At 32.7% G+C, this 18,177-nt stretch overlaps 2 protein-coding genes across 3 annotated transcripts; one reads left to right on the top strand and one right to left on the bottom strand.

The window, feature by feature from the left end:
- Positions 1-4,980: 4,980 nt before the first annotated feature.
- Positions 4,981-6,467, top strand: LOC129880405 (NDR1/HIN1-like protein 26). The gene is made up of 2 exons (XM_055954427.1): positions 4,981-5,206; positions 5,665-6,467. Exons 1-2 carry the CDS (start codon positions 5,047-5,049, stop codon positions 6,258-6,260), a joined length of 756 nt encoding a protein of 251 aa, XP_055810402.1. The 5' UTR covers positions 4,981-5,046; the 3' UTR covers positions 6,261-6,467.
- A 278-nt stretch (positions 6,468-6,745) lies between these two features.
- Positions 6,746-11,081, bottom strand: LOC129880404 (serine/threonine-protein kinase AFC2-like). 2 transcript variants are annotated; one of them, XM_055954425.1, is made up of 12 exons: positions 10,858-11,081; positions 9,660-9,846; positions 8,978-9,004; positions 8,735-8,888; positions 8,601-8,649; positions 8,391-8,505; positions 8,095-8,186; positions 7,801-7,957; positions 7,647-7,711; positions 7,436-7,533; positions 7,259-7,361; positions 6,746-7,174 (listed from the first exon to the last, which is right to left on the bottom strand). In XM_055954425.1, the coding sequence occupies exons 1-12, from the start codon at positions 10,954-10,956 to the stop codon at positions 7,025-7,027; spliced, it is 1,296 nt and encodes a 431-aa protein (XP_055810400.1). In that variant the 5' UTR covers positions 10,957-11,081; the 3' UTR covers positions 6,746-7,024. The 2 variants fall into 2 exon arrangements, with proteins under 2 accessions (XP_055810400.1, XP_055810401.1); XM_055954426.1 differs by lacking the exon at positions 9,660-9,846 and having other exon boundaries at positions 10,858-10,935.
- Positions 11,082-18,177: the final 7,096 nt, after the last annotated feature.

The following is an 18,177-nucleotide window of genomic DNA, read 5'->3' on the forward strand; positions in this document are numbered from 1 at the left end:
AGAAGGCAAGAAATATAGATGAAGAAGAGAACTTTTCTTATATTCAACTATGATACAATAGTGAATGACAACCTTATTTATATGTTGAGAAATTACTTCAAAAGTCACTATATTAAATGCCCAATTAATAGATACATTCTTATCCAAAATGGTTCGTAAAACCTAAAAAAATATGTATACATGAATATAAGAGATTCATGTATTAACTAAATGAACAATCTATACATTCAATATATTTATAACAACAAAAAAAAGTTATTAAAGTCAAATTAGAACTGCTGACCTACAACTTGGACTATCTTTAGAATAATCAACCTAAGGCATGGAGAATTAGAGAAACCAACCACATTAAAATTTAATTATTTTATTGCATTGTTATTGTTTTCATATATTATAGTACTAAAGATTTGGATTTATTGAATTTTTTTTTAAATAGGAGTAGTTGCTATCATAGTCAAATAAATTGATTGGCAAGTGGCAACGTTCAACGTTCCAACCTATACTGCTAGTAGACTCTGGACTGTGGACTACAACTGGCAATTGATTTTTATTATTTTTTATTTGACATTCAAATAACTCCCTTATTATAGTCCATCTCAAGAAAAGAAAAGAAAAAAGAGCAGTTGGGTTTTTATGTAAGATGAGCAAAATTTTACTCAAAAAAATATGTTAATTGACATTACAAAAATGAAATTACTGCACACAAGTTGACACCTTCTGATGTTTGAACAGTTCAAAGGACATCCCCACATCCATTATTTTAGCTAATAACCTAAACTACTAAAACAAAATAATTTGTTTGGATTTTTCTCTTTTATCACAAGTAAAATTCGATTTTTATCATATCAAAATGATAAAAGGAAAAATATTTAAAAATGTCCTCCTTCCACCTATTGGATCAAATATGTCGTTTCTTTTATTTATTAGATCAAAAATGTCCTTAACGTATTAGAAATAATTCAAAAATGTCCTTCCACCTATTGGATCAAAAATGTTCTTAACCTATTAAAAATGATTCAAATTTGTCCTTCCCTTTACCTATTAGATAAAAAATTCTCTTAACATATTAGAAATGACTCAAAAATTTACTAATTCTAATTATATATGTCAATAGACCCTTGTGGTCGGGCCCTTCCCCGGACCCTGCGCATAGCGGGAGCTTAAGTGCACCGGGCTGCCCCTTCTTTAATTATATATGTCAATAATTTATTTTAACAATACTTTGACAATTATTTAGTTTTTTTATTTGTATTTTTTTTAAAAATAATTCTTACTTGTTTGTCTTAACTAATAGAAGTATTGCTTTAAATAAAATATATGAACTAATGTGTGAATTAACCTGAATGTATGTTGTATAAAAACATTGTCTTAGTCATGAAGAAGAGAGATTTCATTATGTATGCCCACAAAAAGATAATCTTTGTTGAAGTATTTTTTGAATGTAAATACAGTATCAGTTAACATAATTTATAGAAAAATTTCAATAGTCTTAAAAAACTAAAATTGTTAGACAATGAAAATAGTATATAACTAAGATGCTAATAGAAGTAAAATGAATGAAAAAGTTGAGTTTTAATTTATTCAAATTTGAAGGCTAAAAAGAATTTTTAAAAATATTTTGATGTTATAAAAATATTATATTTATTGATAAAATATATTAAGATCTCACGAAATGCGGGCATATTAAATAGTATTTAATAGTTGATACACATACTTTTAGGTTGGAGGACAACTTTGAACCATTTCTAATAGGTTAAGGTCATTTTTTATTCAAAAAATGGAAGGAGGACATTTTTGAACCATTTCTATACGTTAAGTGCATTTTTGATCCAATAGTAGGAAAAAAATATTTCTAAACCATTTCTAATACGTTAAAGACATTTTAAAACCTTTTCTGATGATAAAATGATGCATATTTAATACTAGTACTTTTTTTATCTCATTTTATATGAAAGAATTAATGTTTGAAGAGTCAAATATTTTTTTCCTTTGTCTATAATTTTCTCAAGTTTTTAAAGTATTTTGAATTATCTGCCTACTATGTTGACTTGTATTACCTTCATCTTACTTTTCTTTTTGGCTCGTTTAAAAAAAATGTCTCTTCTTATATTTAATAAGTTTTTTTTAGTTTTAATATTTTATATGAATACGTTTAAGATCACAAAATTTAAAGTATTACATATATTTTAATTTAAGACTATAAAATTCAAAAATATTACTTTATTTCTTAAACTTCATGTCAAAGCAGGTGGAGGTCCTGCGATCAAATCTCACCACCACCCATATTAAAAAAGAATTTTCACGTGTTTGGCCCATGAAAAAGAATCAGACCTGCACGTGAGGGGGCGTATTGAGAATATAATTAAATATTAAAAGTGAACTCTCTCTAACAACTTACGTTTTTAGATGAGATAGTCACACAATACAACACTAAAACACTTAAATTATAGAGAGAAAATAATATTTAGTTTTTTAAATATGTAAATTTCTTTTTTTTAATTTATATTCGGATTCATAATTAAAATTAAATACTTTGACGTAAATTTCTTCATATATACAAATTGATATGGAGGAAATAATAGTTAACTTAGAGAAAAGGGACAAAACATTTTGTGATTTATAGTGGGAGATGATTATTTATCTTTTTTAATAAATAAGGATTGTGATGTGTGAAGAATGGGATAAAAACGAATATGCGCAATGCACTATAAATTTAGTGATGTGAGTGATTGCCATTTCTTTGGAATTTATATGGTAGTTTCCCATTTGGATTATTATTATTGCATGCATTTTCCAGTCAAGGGAAGTGGCCAAAGGAAACTTCAACTTTTGTTTATATTCTCCCTTGCCCAAGACAAAAGATTTTAGAATATATAGTCTTTGGCATACAAATTAAATATTGTTGAAGTTACGTCATAAAACTATCCATCATGCATTACATATTCAACTTAATGACATGAAGTGTTGGCGCAATAGTAAGAGTTGCTATCGTCGTTGTGTGGTCAGATCATTAATTCAAATTGTGAAAATAACATATTGGTACAAATATTTATTTTGACCCTATTTATCGAATAAGCATATGACATTAATTCAAGGGATTCTTATATAGAGATATACAAATAAAACTGAATATTTACATAACATATACAACCTCTAATGAAATCATAAAAGGTAGGATTTTTATGATCTTCTATTTCTTCTTAAAATCCATTAAGAAATTCCGTTGAAGAACTAAGCCACGAACCTTCTGAAAATTTGAAGTTGTGGCTGAGGAATTTGTTTTGAGCTTAATAGTTGTTGGTAACCGTTGAATAAAGCTTGAAACATCTTAAGGTGCTCATATCTCAAGTTTGGAACGATTTGATGATGTTTTAGATTGAATTTTGATGTGGAAGAACACTATAGTCTCATATATGTCATTTGTATATAGCACGTAAGTCATATATATAATATTGATACTTAAGATATATATATATATATATATATTTTAGTCTTGCTGCTTGCGTCTTTGTTCAATGAATTCTAACTTTCCTAATTATAAGATAAATAATTTCCTAGAAAAAAATAATATTTTGATTAAATAAACATAAAAAAATTTTAAAAAAAGAAAAATGCTTTTTCCCATACGAAACATATCATTAATCACTAATACTATTCTAGTTGATCTTCTTCTCCTATTTAAGTTTGTGAATTTCAAAATTTGTCTTGTAACTAAGGGTGTAAAACGTTACCATGATGTGGACAAAATCTTCTTAGCCAAGAGCAAGATTTTGCACAACTTTTAAGTTATAACAACTATGCAGATAGGCAATTTACGTGAAAAAGTACGTAATATGTGTGAGGTAAAATATTCAAGTTTTGATACACAAACAAAATCTAAAATATATAGTCATACGCGATGAGTTATTAATGGTTCTTTATTTAAGTTGATAATAATATATATAAATTACAATATGTTAAGACTCACACAAGTAATAGTGCCAATATTGTTAGCAAATTTAACCCCAAAAAAGAAGTAAAATATGAACAAGTTTATTTAAACTAAATATGCAATATAGATTAATCTTAAATGATATGATGAAAAGACTTGATCAAATTTGATCGGACTCGTATTACTATCATCAATAGAAATTTGAATTTATATAATTTAAGTTTATAATTGCCTTTGCTACTTCTTTGACCTCAATTAAACCAGGTCAAGTGTAAATATGACCTTGAGAGAGTTGGTCTTGACCTTATAGACAGACGTTAGAACTTATGCCTGATGGACAACAAAAATTCTTATTAACGAATTTTTTCAAGTTAAGATTTTTTATTTTTTTTAATTTAAGATTTTTTATTTTTTTTTAGAGATTTTATTAAGTGGGAGCAATAATTCATAATCGAACACTTTAAGCGTAATTTCCTAAATAAATCCAAACAAACACATAGGAGGCACAAACAGATTAACAAAGGCCCATATGATGTTGCTGGTGGAAGTTGCACCTGTTAGCCAATTTTAGGGCAGCTATTTAAATTATAGCCATATTTGCAAATTATATAAAATTTAGTCCATAAATGCCTTTTAATAACCTGATCGTATAATATCGTCTACAATATAATTGCATAAACTTTACAACTAAGACCCTAATTAAAAGAAGGTAAGCATACAAATTAAAAATCTGAGATTACGTTTGGGTGCCAAAAAGTTTTAAGTGGTCGCAGTAAGATATAAAAAGAGAAGGCATCAAATTAAGATTACTTGCCTTCTTTGCTTCACTTAATTCTTATTCTTTGCCTTTTCATCAATCCTCCTTCCTACTACAAGTCTTCATCACAAGAACAACCATAATTCTGTCTTTGTTTTCAGACTTTCATCTCCAAAAATTGATCATAATGTACCCTCAACGCGAAACCAACCCCTATTTTCTTCCACCACATGTTCCTCCACTTGAACAACATGAACCACAGCATTCTCCTTTCTCTTCTCAATTTCCACCTTCTAATGCAAAAGATCAAATACCACAACCACATTCTCCTGGTGATTCTTATTTTCCAAGTCCAACAATGCCAGTGTCGACAAGACATCCCCAGCCACAGCTGCATTCAGGACCACAACCACATACCGTTCATGACTCTCATTTACCAACACCAGTACCACCACCAAGAAATCAGCACCCACATTCAGGATCTCGACCACATAGCCAACATCATCGTCACTCTTCAGGTGAGTCCAAATGTTGTTAAGAGGTTCACTTAGACCCTGAAACTCGGTGAAACCCAGATAGCACGCTTCACCGTGCTTAACTCCTGCTTTAGCGTAGGCATCAAGGTTACTAAGATGCATCATCACTGATGAGTTCAGTCTTTAAGAGAACAACACTAGTGCTAGACAATAAATAAATAAAGTGATGCATTAATTGTTGACAAAAAAAACGTCATGACTGAACATTTTATCAATTTAAGAATAAGACAAGACATTAGGGACCTAGTATAGGATGCCAGCCGCGTCAAAAAGCCTAGCACTACACTTTTGAGCTTATTGACATGATTATAACCGCGTAAATATGCTCATTCATGCTTCACTGTGGTTTTCTACTCTCTCAAACAAATAATTCTTATTTGCGATTACCAACAAACTTTGATATTTTTTTGAGCTTCACACTTTTTGACTACTTTGTTCAGGTTTAGTGCGAGTGCCCACTAGGCGTAAAACTAGGCCATTTGCATGGATAGTTGCAGGTTTTTGTGCACTTTTCTGGGTCATGGTAATAGTGGCTGGCCTAGCAATCCTCATCATCTATCTTGTATTTCGCCCAAGAAATCCAAAGTTTGACATAACTAGTGCCACACTCAACGCAGCCTATCTTGACATGGGATACCTCCTTAATGCTGACCTTACTATACTTGCAAACTTCACAAATCCAAACAAGAAAGGGAGGGTGGATTTCCATTACGCCATTCTTGATCTTTATCATGGTGGACACCTATTGGCTTCTAGCTACATGGACCCTTTCTCGACGATGAGCCACGAGTCGAGGTTTCAAGATGTACACTTGGTGAGTAGCCAAGTGAGACTTCCTTTGGACCAAAGCCAACAGCTCAAGAAGGAAGTGGATAACGGAAGAGTGAAGTTTGAAGTGAAGGGATTGTTTAGAGCAAGGTCTAACTTAGGGAGTTTCCTTCAATACTCCTACTGGTTGTATACCCAGTGCACTATTGTTGTTACCAGCCCTCCAACTGGTGTCTTGATTGGAAGAAAGTGCACAACGAAGCGCTAAACAGTGAACAGAGCTTACTATTTTGACTTCAAGAAATGGCTTCAGTTATTACTTGTGCTGGCTGCTCTTTCGCTCATGTTTTGGTTCTCTGTTCTTCTATGTTCTGTCAAAAGATATAATTTGGAGCTTTGTTACCTCTTACTATTCTTTGTACTTCTCTGTTTGGTCAATACTATTAAGGGTTGTTAAATCAATTTTCCCACAACACCTTTATATATTGTAGCAGCTTTATATTGCTTTTTCTTTTATTCCTCAACTGCATAGAATGGGAAGGGACTGAGCCCTGAGGTCAGATGACAGCTTATTTGCCGAATGTTCAAACTAGAAAACACAGCATTCGTCTAACAAAAACGCTAATACAAGCATTTTTCAGCACCAGCATAATCATGGAACCATATAGGTTACATAGAGATGCGAGAGAGGTTGCAAGACAAGTCCAAATGCAATATATTGTTTACCATCAAGACATAAATAGATAGATCATGTACTGGACATCAACATCAATATAATTATCTTATTGCAGAAAGGCTAAGGTTCTGAACAAAAATTTTGGGACTGCCACAACAATAGAATTTCTTGAGAAATGGTGAAAGAGGACATTCTCTCAAGCAAAATACACATACAAGTTCACCCCCAGACGAGGCACATAACTTCACTAACTATATTCTCTTCCCATAAATATGCCAAATAACTCGATACCTTGAGATTACAATACCGGTATGAACACCTGACGCAGGAGCGATGACAAACCAAAATGCATCCTCTTATAACCTCCGGAATTGGTCCCGAGAGAAAAAGGGATGCCTTAGGGCATCACGAGCCGTCATTCTGATAGATGGGTCGAATCTAAGGAGGCCTTGTAAAAGGTCTATAAGATCACCAGCTGAATGATCAACATGCTGCATCACCAAATTCTGCAGCAAAGCCCAGAGAATTTACATAAGATTCTGGTGAATACAGAACCAAGTGTAAAAGGAGAACACCAATTGTTGATCTACCTGGAGACGAGGCAACTTTATCACAGACTTTATGCTCTCTCGGGAAGTGGCACCTTCAGGCCAGTCTAATCTACCCCTCCTTACATATTTCTCTGCATGTCGACTATCCAAATAAAAAAGGAATAAGTCAATTGCTGATAATAACTAATGACATGAACATACTAAAATGGCACTCACTCCACTTTATTTAACAATTGTGATGGTAATGGACCCAATACTCTTTCCATCATGGCCAGGTGCTCTAAATTCTCGTGTGTCTGGAATAAAGCTTCACCCTGCAAAACCACCCCACGTGAATACGTAGTACCTAGTGCATTTTTTATCACATATAAACATCTGACTTCAAAAAAAAAACAGATTAATTATAAAATCAGATGCTAGCAAATACCGAGCATAGTTCTACCAAGATGCAGCCCACACTCCATAAATCACACGGGTAGCTCCATCCAAGGCCTGAAACAAGCATAAAGCCCAGTAATCAAGTAAGAGAACAATGCTAAAATTAGTGAGACTTCACTAAGGGGAAGAAAATTTAAACTCACCAAGAATAACTTCAGGTGCACGGTAATGTCGTGTGGACACAATATAGTTGTGATCTGGTCGTTCGTAAGCTGTGCTACCAAAGTCGATTACTTTGATAGAACTTGACTTTGGTAACCTTTTATAAAATGATCTGTCTCTGTGTGACCATGGTGTACCCTGCAAAAACAAGTAAAGGAACATACTCAGACAGAGACATAAATGATGTGGCATGATCTCCAGAGGGCTAGTTAATTCTAGATGTTAAAAAGAGTATATTACAATCCTAACAGCTTGAAAAACAGAACCTAGCATACCTTGTAGTCGGGCACTTTTATGTAGTCTGCAGAAACAAAGAGTATATTCTCGGGCTTAAGGTCTGTATGAATGAGACGCATATCATGCATGACTGAAAACAAAGGACACAATAAGCATTCACAGTCCATAAAGAAGTGTCCTCAAAACAGTGGTGGCAATGCAAAGACAGTAACTTAACTAACAAAATAGCAAAAGTAAAAATGCAATAGGTAAAACTCTTTGAGAGCAAGAGAACAAAAAGATGCCCAAGTATCTCATACTAGAAAAGTGAATTGAAGAAGTATTGACCACACACATGCTACACATTCCAACAATTGCCTCCCAATTTCACGAACTAGATCAACTGGAAATGCGCGATAACTGTTTTTCCGTAGAAAATCGAATAAACTTGGTCCAAGCTTCTCAAATACCTGTTAAGACCATTAAATTCATTGCAAGCCTTAAGTCCCCATGGAATTTGCAAAGTTGGGGATATCAGGTTACTACAAATCAGTAATGTACTTACTAAGCAAATATGGTTACGATAATCAAACCAGTTCCGTAATTGAACACAACTGCAAAGAAGGAACTTCTTTAACCATCACATGCAAACTTGCATTTATATGAAGAGCCAGTATATTCAACATAGACAAGACATACCGGCTTCCACCCCTATCATATCTTCCTAGCAACTGAAGCACGTCAATTTCTACCATTGCTGCTTCACGATACTTCTTTATACTCCGGATAATTTTGATGGCAACAAATTCCTTCTGCTCTCTGTCCCAGCATTCTAGAACTTGACCAAAGGTACCTGGTGATTATAAAACATTGAAGAAAAGATCCATGGCCATACACAAGTGATATTAAATAATAAATCAGGAAAAGAAAATTTAGACTGACCTTCACCGATCTTTTTGAGAATTTTATCTGCAATTACAGGAATGACAACGAGTGAGAACATTATGGAGGGAACAGACTTATACTTGAATGCAACTAAACTAAAGGTGTTCAGGATATGCATTCAAACATGGACATGATGAGAATAAATTTTGAGATTTAAAAAAGCTTCCAGTATTCTGCCAGGGAGAGGAGATATGTTACTCCTTGGTTTGGCACACACTAGGACGGGAAGGAAGGTCAACTCCTGAAGTTTATGCAAGCAAATACATCTATAAAACAATGTGCAACCTCATTTCTTACACTTCCATGATTGTCACTTATTATGCCTTGGAAGAGAAATATATTATTGAGAAGAAAAAGTACTCTCTCCTATTATTTTTTTACTCACTTTCATCAATTAGTAAATATATCTCTTGCATAAAAAAGGGGATACTTCCATATATTTACGCATAATGATCAGGAAGAATATCTGATTTTCTAAGCATTTTTTGGTTTCTATTTGCTAACTACAGAACCGTAATTACATATTTCCTATGGACAAAAAAATGGACTTCAGCACGAATCTATCTCATAATTCCAGAAAGAACTGGACTATAAGCGCAACCAGAAAGAACCTAATGTATACTTTGATCAAGCAATGCCTAACACATATATAACATGGTGATGAAAAAAAAGTAATTACAGCGAGTTGTTAAATTCTCTCCAAGCTCAAACACGTAATGTCCATCTTTGTCATCTTCTCGCAGTGGGGGAGAGCCTTTTTGAGCCAGTCCTTTTACATATAAATTATCATGATCGGGTAGTAATCTTGAATGCACATAGCTCGATGAATTGCCAACCTCTTGTCCATAAAAAATTCCTGACTGAGCCTACAGACAACCATTCGTTCATATTCTTCGGAAAAAGATATAACATAAAACCTACCCTATATTTAAAACTAAACTGAATTTTGAAATATTTGCAAGAGTAACAACCAAGATGAATATTTTTACACAATCCCCAACTCAACAAACTCACTAAGTTGGACATAACTATTAAATCACTACAAAATTATTGACATTAACTTTTTTTATAAAAGTTTGTCCAGTAACAAGTATTCTCACCAATATCAGACTTAGTTGAGTTGATGGGTGATCAAATACTACTACACCTTTCAGTTTATATCGCACATAAATTTTCCTATTCTACTGGGATCGGTTGTACCTTTTTCATTATGATTCAATTCATCTTTTAATCATGCTAATTCAAATGCCAATGACACTCAAAAAAACCCTCTATAAAAGCTATATTTTTATAAAATTACAGATTTCAGTGAAAAAAAGATCTATGTTTCTCTTTTTTCCCCCTCAAAGTAAAGTCCCCAAATGGAGTAAAATATCAGATCCCAGATTAAAAAAAAAACTAAATCTTACTAATATCCGATTTGTATTACAAACTGAAATATACATTTTCTAGTCAATAATCTAAGAATCTAATTATCCTCCAATATCCCATCGTAATTCATCAATAACTTATAACCTCCAACGGCTCGCAAAACTTTCATTGGACAAGAACTTCAATTGACATCGAACTATCACTTTTTCCGTCATTTTTCAAACTTCTCACAAACCAAAAAAAATCAATAACACCAGAACTTTCATTCTCAAATGTAATCAAAATTCCTCCAATTTTTTCTCATTTTCCCAACAGCATCTCATCAAAAAAACATAAAAGAAACAATGAGACCAAAACTTTCATTTCACCATGACTTCAATTCTAATCAAAATCCTCAAAAATTGAGCTAACTATGATTCATTTTCCGAAAAACTTCTCACAAAAAAATAGGTTAAAATCAATAACAACAAAAATTCGAAAAAAGAAAGAAGGAAAAAAAGGTGTACCTTGGGAGTATGTGAAGGATCCCAATATAATCTTGGACGTTTCTTAGGACGACGATCCATGTAGGAATGTGGATACTCCGTTACGTAATCCATTTCCATCGATCAAATCGATGAATACATGAAGAGAGAAAACCCTAATCCCCAATTCATTTCTGAGCTAAGGAGCAGCAAAAGCTAATGGTGGGGAGCTCCAAGCGGCGTCTGATTGAGAATCTGATCGTTGGCTCACCGTTGGATTAAAAATTTAGCTTTAATCACCACGACTTTAAAGAGTCATGGTTAACCATGGTTAAGTTATGTTATGTGGTTACTAAACAGATAACAATAGATTTTGCATAATCCAAAATGTTTGGTCGTTTAAAAAATTTCATAATATTCAATAATAAGAGAATTGTTCGCATGGTCACTTTTCACTTCTCACCCTAAAGTTATGAACTCAAGTCACCAAGAGAGCAAAAATTGTGTCAGCTTAAAAAGGGGTAAAAAAGAACAAAAAAGAAAGAAAATATAGGAATAATAATGTGGGTTCATGTAATCAGAATATAAATGAAATAACAAAATATGTAGCCACGTAAGAAAGGATATTACAATTACCTAAAAATTATTCAATTTCTCAATTATTGCAATGATTCTCACATTAAATAGGATATCAAATTATTATATTTTCTACCAATATATATATATATATATATATATATATATATATATTGTAAACTAATTAGTTTATTGTATATATTTGAAATTGTCCCTAATATATATGAAGAGCTGTTTTGGTCATAAGGCCACTAAAGCAATAGTTTAAGACTCCAATTTTTAGGGCCTCCAATTTTACACACACGCACACATAAATATATATATATATATATATATATATAGCTTTAGTGGCCTTATGACCAAAACGGCCCTTCACATATATATTAAGGACAATTTCAAATATATATAATAAACTAATTAGTTTACAATAAATATAATCATGTTTTATTTACATAAAGAATAGCCAAAATAATAGAAAATATACAGTGACTATACAATATAGCTTGCCAAAAGTCATAGAAAATATACATTGAATATACAATATATATTACTTATACATGAGCTATACACTGAATATACATTATGATATACTCAAAAACTGAATATAGTTTGACTATACATGAAATATACACGGACTATACATGCATATACAACGAATGACTCTTTTTTGATAATTACTTTGGCTGAGTGACCTTCTACTGTAATTATCCCTATATATAATGAATGATAGTAGGATGGCCCACTCCTAGGAATACACCGCCTATCATCTATACTATATTAAAAGCATGAATGTCCTTAATAATGTTGTTTAAACTTTTTGTTCTTCATTAAAAGACTCTATTTTACACAAAATCGTCTTTTCATCATTTTTCTTATATTATTGTTTAATTATGTTTTAATATTTCAACTTAATTATTTAGGAGTTTAAAGTTGAATAAGATTCTTATACAAAAAAGTTTCTTATTTAAATTATATGACATAATTAAAATACCTTCAAGTATAGATAGTTTTTCTCATATATATTTTTGTCCTTTTTTTGTTTTTGGAAAAGTTGCAATTTTGATGGAAGGTTGCATGTGCCTATTTTTGAGGAAACCTATCGGTGACCCCTTAAAGTTGGCATCAACTTTCACATAGACACCTAAACCAGGAGATGTTCATTTTAGACACCTTATGTAAGGGTCGAATGTGTCATCTTGACACTTTTTACACAGTTTGCACCTCGCGTGTTTTCCACTCATCTGAGGCGCGTAGAAGCTGTTTTTTAATCTAATGTGGCATCATACTTGGCCTATAACGGTAATATCTCTCCCATCTATGTATTTATACCCTTTCTTTTTCAATTTTGCCCTAATTCTTAGCTTCTTTCTCTGATTTGAAAAAAAATAATCAGTTTTCTCTCTTCTTCTTTATTTTTCTCTCTTTCATGTCAAGCTTCTCCTACACTTCCATGTTGAGCTTCTCCAACTCTTCCATGGCCTCTTTGGCTGAATGTCGATATTGTAAATATGGTAATGAAGCACTATTAAAGACCTTTTGGACCCAACTAAATCCAGATCGTAAATATTTTACTTGTAAACTTTCAAAGTTAAAACAATTCTTTATTTTTCTTAAAGTTAATTATATTGTTAATTATGAGCTTCTAATTTTTTTTCTAATTGATTTTGTAGAAAATTGGTGGCTGTGATTATTTTTTTTGGTATGAAGATCGACACCCTCCTCAAGCAAATAAGGTGATCTGGGGTTTGTTAAAGAAAGTCAAGACTTTTGATGAAAAATAAATCGAGCAAGAAATATATTTATTGTTGGTGTCATCGCTACTGGGTTGGTAATGTTTGGAATATGGAGATTGAAACCTAATTATTAAAAAAAGAAATTACCAAACTACACATCTTTTATTATCAATGCAAGATGTTATGTATCAACCACAATTCGGTTGAAAACTAATACAACAATCTTCAATGTATCAACCCTTAATCTGTCGAATATGTCGAATGGTTATGTATCAGCTATTCTCATGTATCAGATTGTGGTTTAAGAGGAAAGTTTATGTATCAGATTCTCATGTATCAAACTTTATTGCTTCTGATACATCTACAACCTATATCAATACAAGATGTTATGTATCAACCATAATTCAGTTGAAACTAATACAATAATCTTTAATGTATCAACCCTTAATCTATCGAATATGTCGAATGGTTATGTATTAGCTATTCTCATGTATCAGATTGTGGTTTAAGAGGAAAGTTTATGTATCCGCTATTCTCATGTATCAGATTGTGGTTTAAGAGGAAAGTTTATGTATCAGATTATCATGTATCAAGCTTTACTGCTTCTGATACATCTATAACCTATATAAATACAAGATGTTATATATCAACCACAATTCAGTTGAAAACTAATACAACAATCTTCAATGTATCAACCCTTAATCTGTCGAATATGTCGAATTGTTATGTATCAGCTATTCTCATGTATCAGATTATGGTTTAAGAGGAAAGTTTATGTATCAGCTATTTTCATGTATCAGATTGTGGTTTAAGAGGAAAGTTTATGTATCAGATTCTCATGTATCAAGATTTACTGCTTCTGATATCATATACAATCCTCAAAAGTGTTTATTACGTTACATAGCAAAAAATATTCAAAGCTGATGCTACTATTACTTTTTCTTTTTGTTTGTCATTTGCTACAACTGGGAGGTAGTGACAACATCTCTATTTTTCCATCTCAAGCCTCTAGGCTTAAAACCAAGGTCTATGCCTGTTGAACTTGCATCCTTAAAATTTGAACCTGTTGGTAGAATTCTCTGACTTGAAGTCCATGGCTGTTTTTACAGAAAAAGAGAAACCATTTATTAAGTCTTTCACATAGTCTAACAATTTCCAACATCAACAGAGTCTAGCCATTCTAAAAGACCAGCTGGAGTTGGCAATTCCTCTAACTCATCAATTTCATGGACCACATAAATATGAAAGTCATCACCATCTATTAAATCTTTCACATAGTCTAACAATTGAATATTAGAAGTAACTTGGATAAATTCATTGTTAATTTCATTTTGACAGTAAAACCCTTCATATTTATGTACCCAAGGTCTTTAGTGTATGAAAGAATTGACAAGGCTAAAATGATTTTTATCAATGGCAACGATAAATACATCTATTTCTCCTCTATAAGTAGGGGCATACCAGGAGCGACAGGATTAGAAATGAGGCTATTCGAGATAAGGTAGGAGTGGCCTCGGTGGAAGACAAGATGCGAAAAACGCGACTGAGATGGTTTGGGCATGTGAAGAGGAGAGTCCCAGATGCACCAGTGCGGAGATGTGAGAGGTTGGCCATGGATGGTTTCAGAAGAGGTAGGGGTAGGCCAAAGAAATATTGGGGAGAGGTGATCAGATAGGACATGACACATTTACGACTTACCGAGGACATGACCTTAGATAGAAGGGTGTGGAGGACATACATTAGGGTAGAAGGCTAGTACATAGTGACATTATTCCCCCTTATTCGTAGGTGTATTAACGCACTATGATTTTTTGTACTCGAATTTATGTTAGTTATGGTATTTATGTTATTATCTAATAATATCTACTATTTTTTGTGCTTTGATTATACTATTATTTGGACCGCTTTCGTTATCTACTTATCTACTTTTAATATTCTTGTCTGACCTTTTTTTATGCTTCTATTGAGCCGAGGGTTTTTCGGAAACAGCCGTCCTACATTGGTAGGAGTCAGGTCTGCGTACACTTTACCCTTCCCAGACCCCACGATATGGAATTTTACTGGATTGTTGTTGTTGTAAGTAGGGTTAGGGTCTGTGATAACATGACTTTCATGATGAAAACATGTCAATATATAGTCGTCCATATCTCAAAAAAAGACCCCAACACAAGGAAATACCTAAAAATCCCCTTACTTTATCAGTGAAATTTCCAAAAAAACTAGTTACAAAATGCTACAAGAGAGTGGAAACAATCAGAACATACACCTTCTTCTTCTTCAACAAATGAAATATGCAAACACAAGAAGTAGTTGATAGAAATTTCATAAAGCCTGGATTGAAGTTCACCCTTGCAACTCCAACACTTGATTTCAACCTTTAAACTTGGAAATTGGCAACATAAACTAACATAACAGTTAGTACTAACTAAGAATTGAATGAAAATCAAGAAAGATTGAACTTTCATATTCTTACCTAGGGTTTTGATCGGTGAACTGAAGAAGATGAGTTTTTGAACTGAAGAGAAAATGGAGTTGAAGATCAACTTTTGAGCATTTAAATTTAAAGCTAATATGACGTGTAAAGAAGACAGAGTTGGCATGATATAATTGGTCAACTAATCCATATGGATAAAATTGTAATACACGCGCTTGAGTCCAATAACAGATTATTTAAAAAGTGTCAAGATGACACATTCGACCCTTACATAAGGTGTCTAAAATGAACATCTTCTGGTTTAGGTGTCTAAGTGAAAGTTGGTGCCAACTTTAAGGGGCCACCGATGGGTTTCGCCCCTATTTTTACTCATGTGCATGTTGAGAAAGTCTTTTAGGAGTAGGAAATTTATTATTATTTTTGATATTCCTATTTAAAGAAGGGGGTAGATTTAAAAGGAAAGCACAACAGTATAAAATATTAAAGAGTGATATTGGTTTTTGGAGATGACACTTTGAGTTCTTTTATGTTGTTTGAACTTTTTGCCCTTCTTCTACTTCTACTTTTTGTTATTATTTTGATTGATTTTGATTCAAATCATTTTTTTGTATCCATTATCATCATCCTTTCTGTCTTTTTTATTTCTTTAGTTAATAGCTTTAAATATTATATATGAATGATACATAATGAACAATTGACAATAAATTTTCCCCTTTTGATAATTTCTTGTGTTTCTCTTTCAGTTGAAAATTTTTGATTGAAAAATTGAACAAAAAAAAGCATGTTGCTGCCGAATGAAGTCGAAAAAATCAAAGGTTTATCACTTTTTTTTTTTTTTGCTTTGTTTAATTATGACTTAATTTTGATTATGTTATTTAATTATATTTTGATATAGTATTCGTTAGTATTATAGTTGATCTTTAATTTAACTTATTTGTGGAATTCGAACTATAACGTTATAGTTAAGTGTTGAATCTTGATATGCAGAGCTTTTATGTGAATGATGAACCTATAAATTTAGGGTTATAGTCGGCTCTTTCAGTTTGGGGCTCACTAAATTAATATGATACACACGTGTAAAGCACGTATACTTAACTAGTAGTACTAACATATATGCGGCCATTTAGGTTTGTATCTAATCGATTTTTCACTTTCTTTTACACTTTGACAGCCATATCCTTGATATCATGTTATGTAAGATCCCAGAAGTCGGAAAGATGGACTAAAAAGAAAACTCAAGGAAATGTTGACTGACCTCAAAGATTACGAGTCTCTCTATGACTCGTAGGTACTCTTACGACTCATACTACGAGTCGTAGAGTGAGCTATCATGCTTGATCAGGGTAAAACTTCAGAGAGATCCTACGACTGGTCAGGACGAATCCTTTGAGTCATAACATTGACTCATACCAAAACTTCAGAGACTCCTAATTTGCAGGTTTTGAAAACCTGCAGGACGAGTTGGGTCTACGACCCATAATCCAAATGAAGAGTCGTAATCACGACTCATAGACGCAATTTCAGAGGCTCCCAAATCTCAGGAAATTCAGGATCCTGCATGACGACTCGAGTCTATGAGTCGTAGACTTGAATATGAGTTGTAGGGGTCAACTCGTAAGTCCAAAGTTCAGTTTTAATGAAGGGTAACATTTTCTTTTCCCAAGTTCGGTTCAATGAACCTAGAAACTATTATGGCCAAGTTCAAGAATATAACTACCCAACCCTTTAAAATTCTCTCTATTCTAATTCATTCTTCTAAAGATCTCTAAGGCAAGATCAATCAAATTCCCCCAAGGTTCTCTTAAGCTCTTTTCCAAATTTCAAGCTAGGGTTTCAAGTTCATCAAGGTTCTTCTTCAATTTTGAGTTAATTTCACCAAAGTATGTGGGGATTGATCCATGGGTTCCTTTCACCCATGGAGTCCCAAGGTTTTCTCAAAAGATCTCTTGAATTTCAATCACTTTTAACCCTAGTTTTAACAAATTGCATTGGGCTATTTCAAATACGTTTTTAGTTCTTATCAATGATCGTTGTAAGCATGTTTTGCATTAATTACATAATTTCAAGTTGATTTATGAATGCACATGCATTAAGATATTTCAATCATGATTGAGTTACATGAATTTTGATTATGAAGTTCTATGATTTTCACATAAAATGTTTTATGAATGAAGTTGAGATTCATGATTTAATGATGAAAGTTCTAATGATGATCAATGATGATCCAAGAAAGTTATTATGATGTGATACGGACAATTCACGCACAAATTATGTTTAAGATGGGGATAAGGACAATTCTCACTGAAGTTTATGGATTCTTATGAATCACTAAAGTTAATGAGCTACTCTAATGATTATTTTTATGACGAAATTAATGATGATGTTTCCATGTTTTAATGATTTTCGTTGGGATATTGACTAACCACCAAGAGGACTTGTAGGTGGGGTTCGGTCCGGTAACGTAGTTAGTTACCCAAGGGAATTCTAGTAGCAACCTAAAGTCCCAAACTATGTTTCCCTCGTAGGTTTGCCTTATGGCTTAGATAGTAGATCCGCACATAACTTATAAAATTAAAGTTGTTCTCACGGAGTCTACCTTGACAAGTAGCCTCTCTCTTC

Source organism: Solanum dulcamara, chromosome 2 (assembly GCF_947179165.1).
Source record: "Solanum dulcamara chromosome 2, daSolDulc1.2, whole genome shotgun sequence".
Taxonomy (NCBI): domain Eukaryota; kingdom Viridiplantae; phylum Streptophyta; class Magnoliopsida; order Solanales; family Solanaceae; genus Solanum; species Solanum dulcamara.

Coding starts and splice junctions, on each gene's coding strand:
- LOC129880405 (XM_055954427.1), top strand. CDS start 5,047: ATGCCAGTGTCGACAAGACATCCCCAGCCACAGCTGCATTCAGGACCA. Junction 5,207..5,664: donor ACATCATCGTCACTCTTCAG/GTGAGTCCAAAT, acceptor TACTTTGTTCAG/GTTTAGTGCGAGTGCCCACT.
- LOC129880404 (XM_055954425.1), bottom strand. CDS start 10,956: ATGGAAATGGATTACGTAACGGAGTATCCACATTCCTACATGGATCGT. Junction 7,712..7,800: donor TGCACCTGAAGTTATTCTTG/GTGAGTTTAAAT, acceptor TGCTTGTTTCAG/GCCTTGGATGGAGCTACCCG. Junction 7,534..7,646: donor TCTTGGTAGAACTATGCTCG/GTATTTGCTAGC, acceptor GTGGTTTTGCAG/GGTGAAGCTTTATTCCAGAC.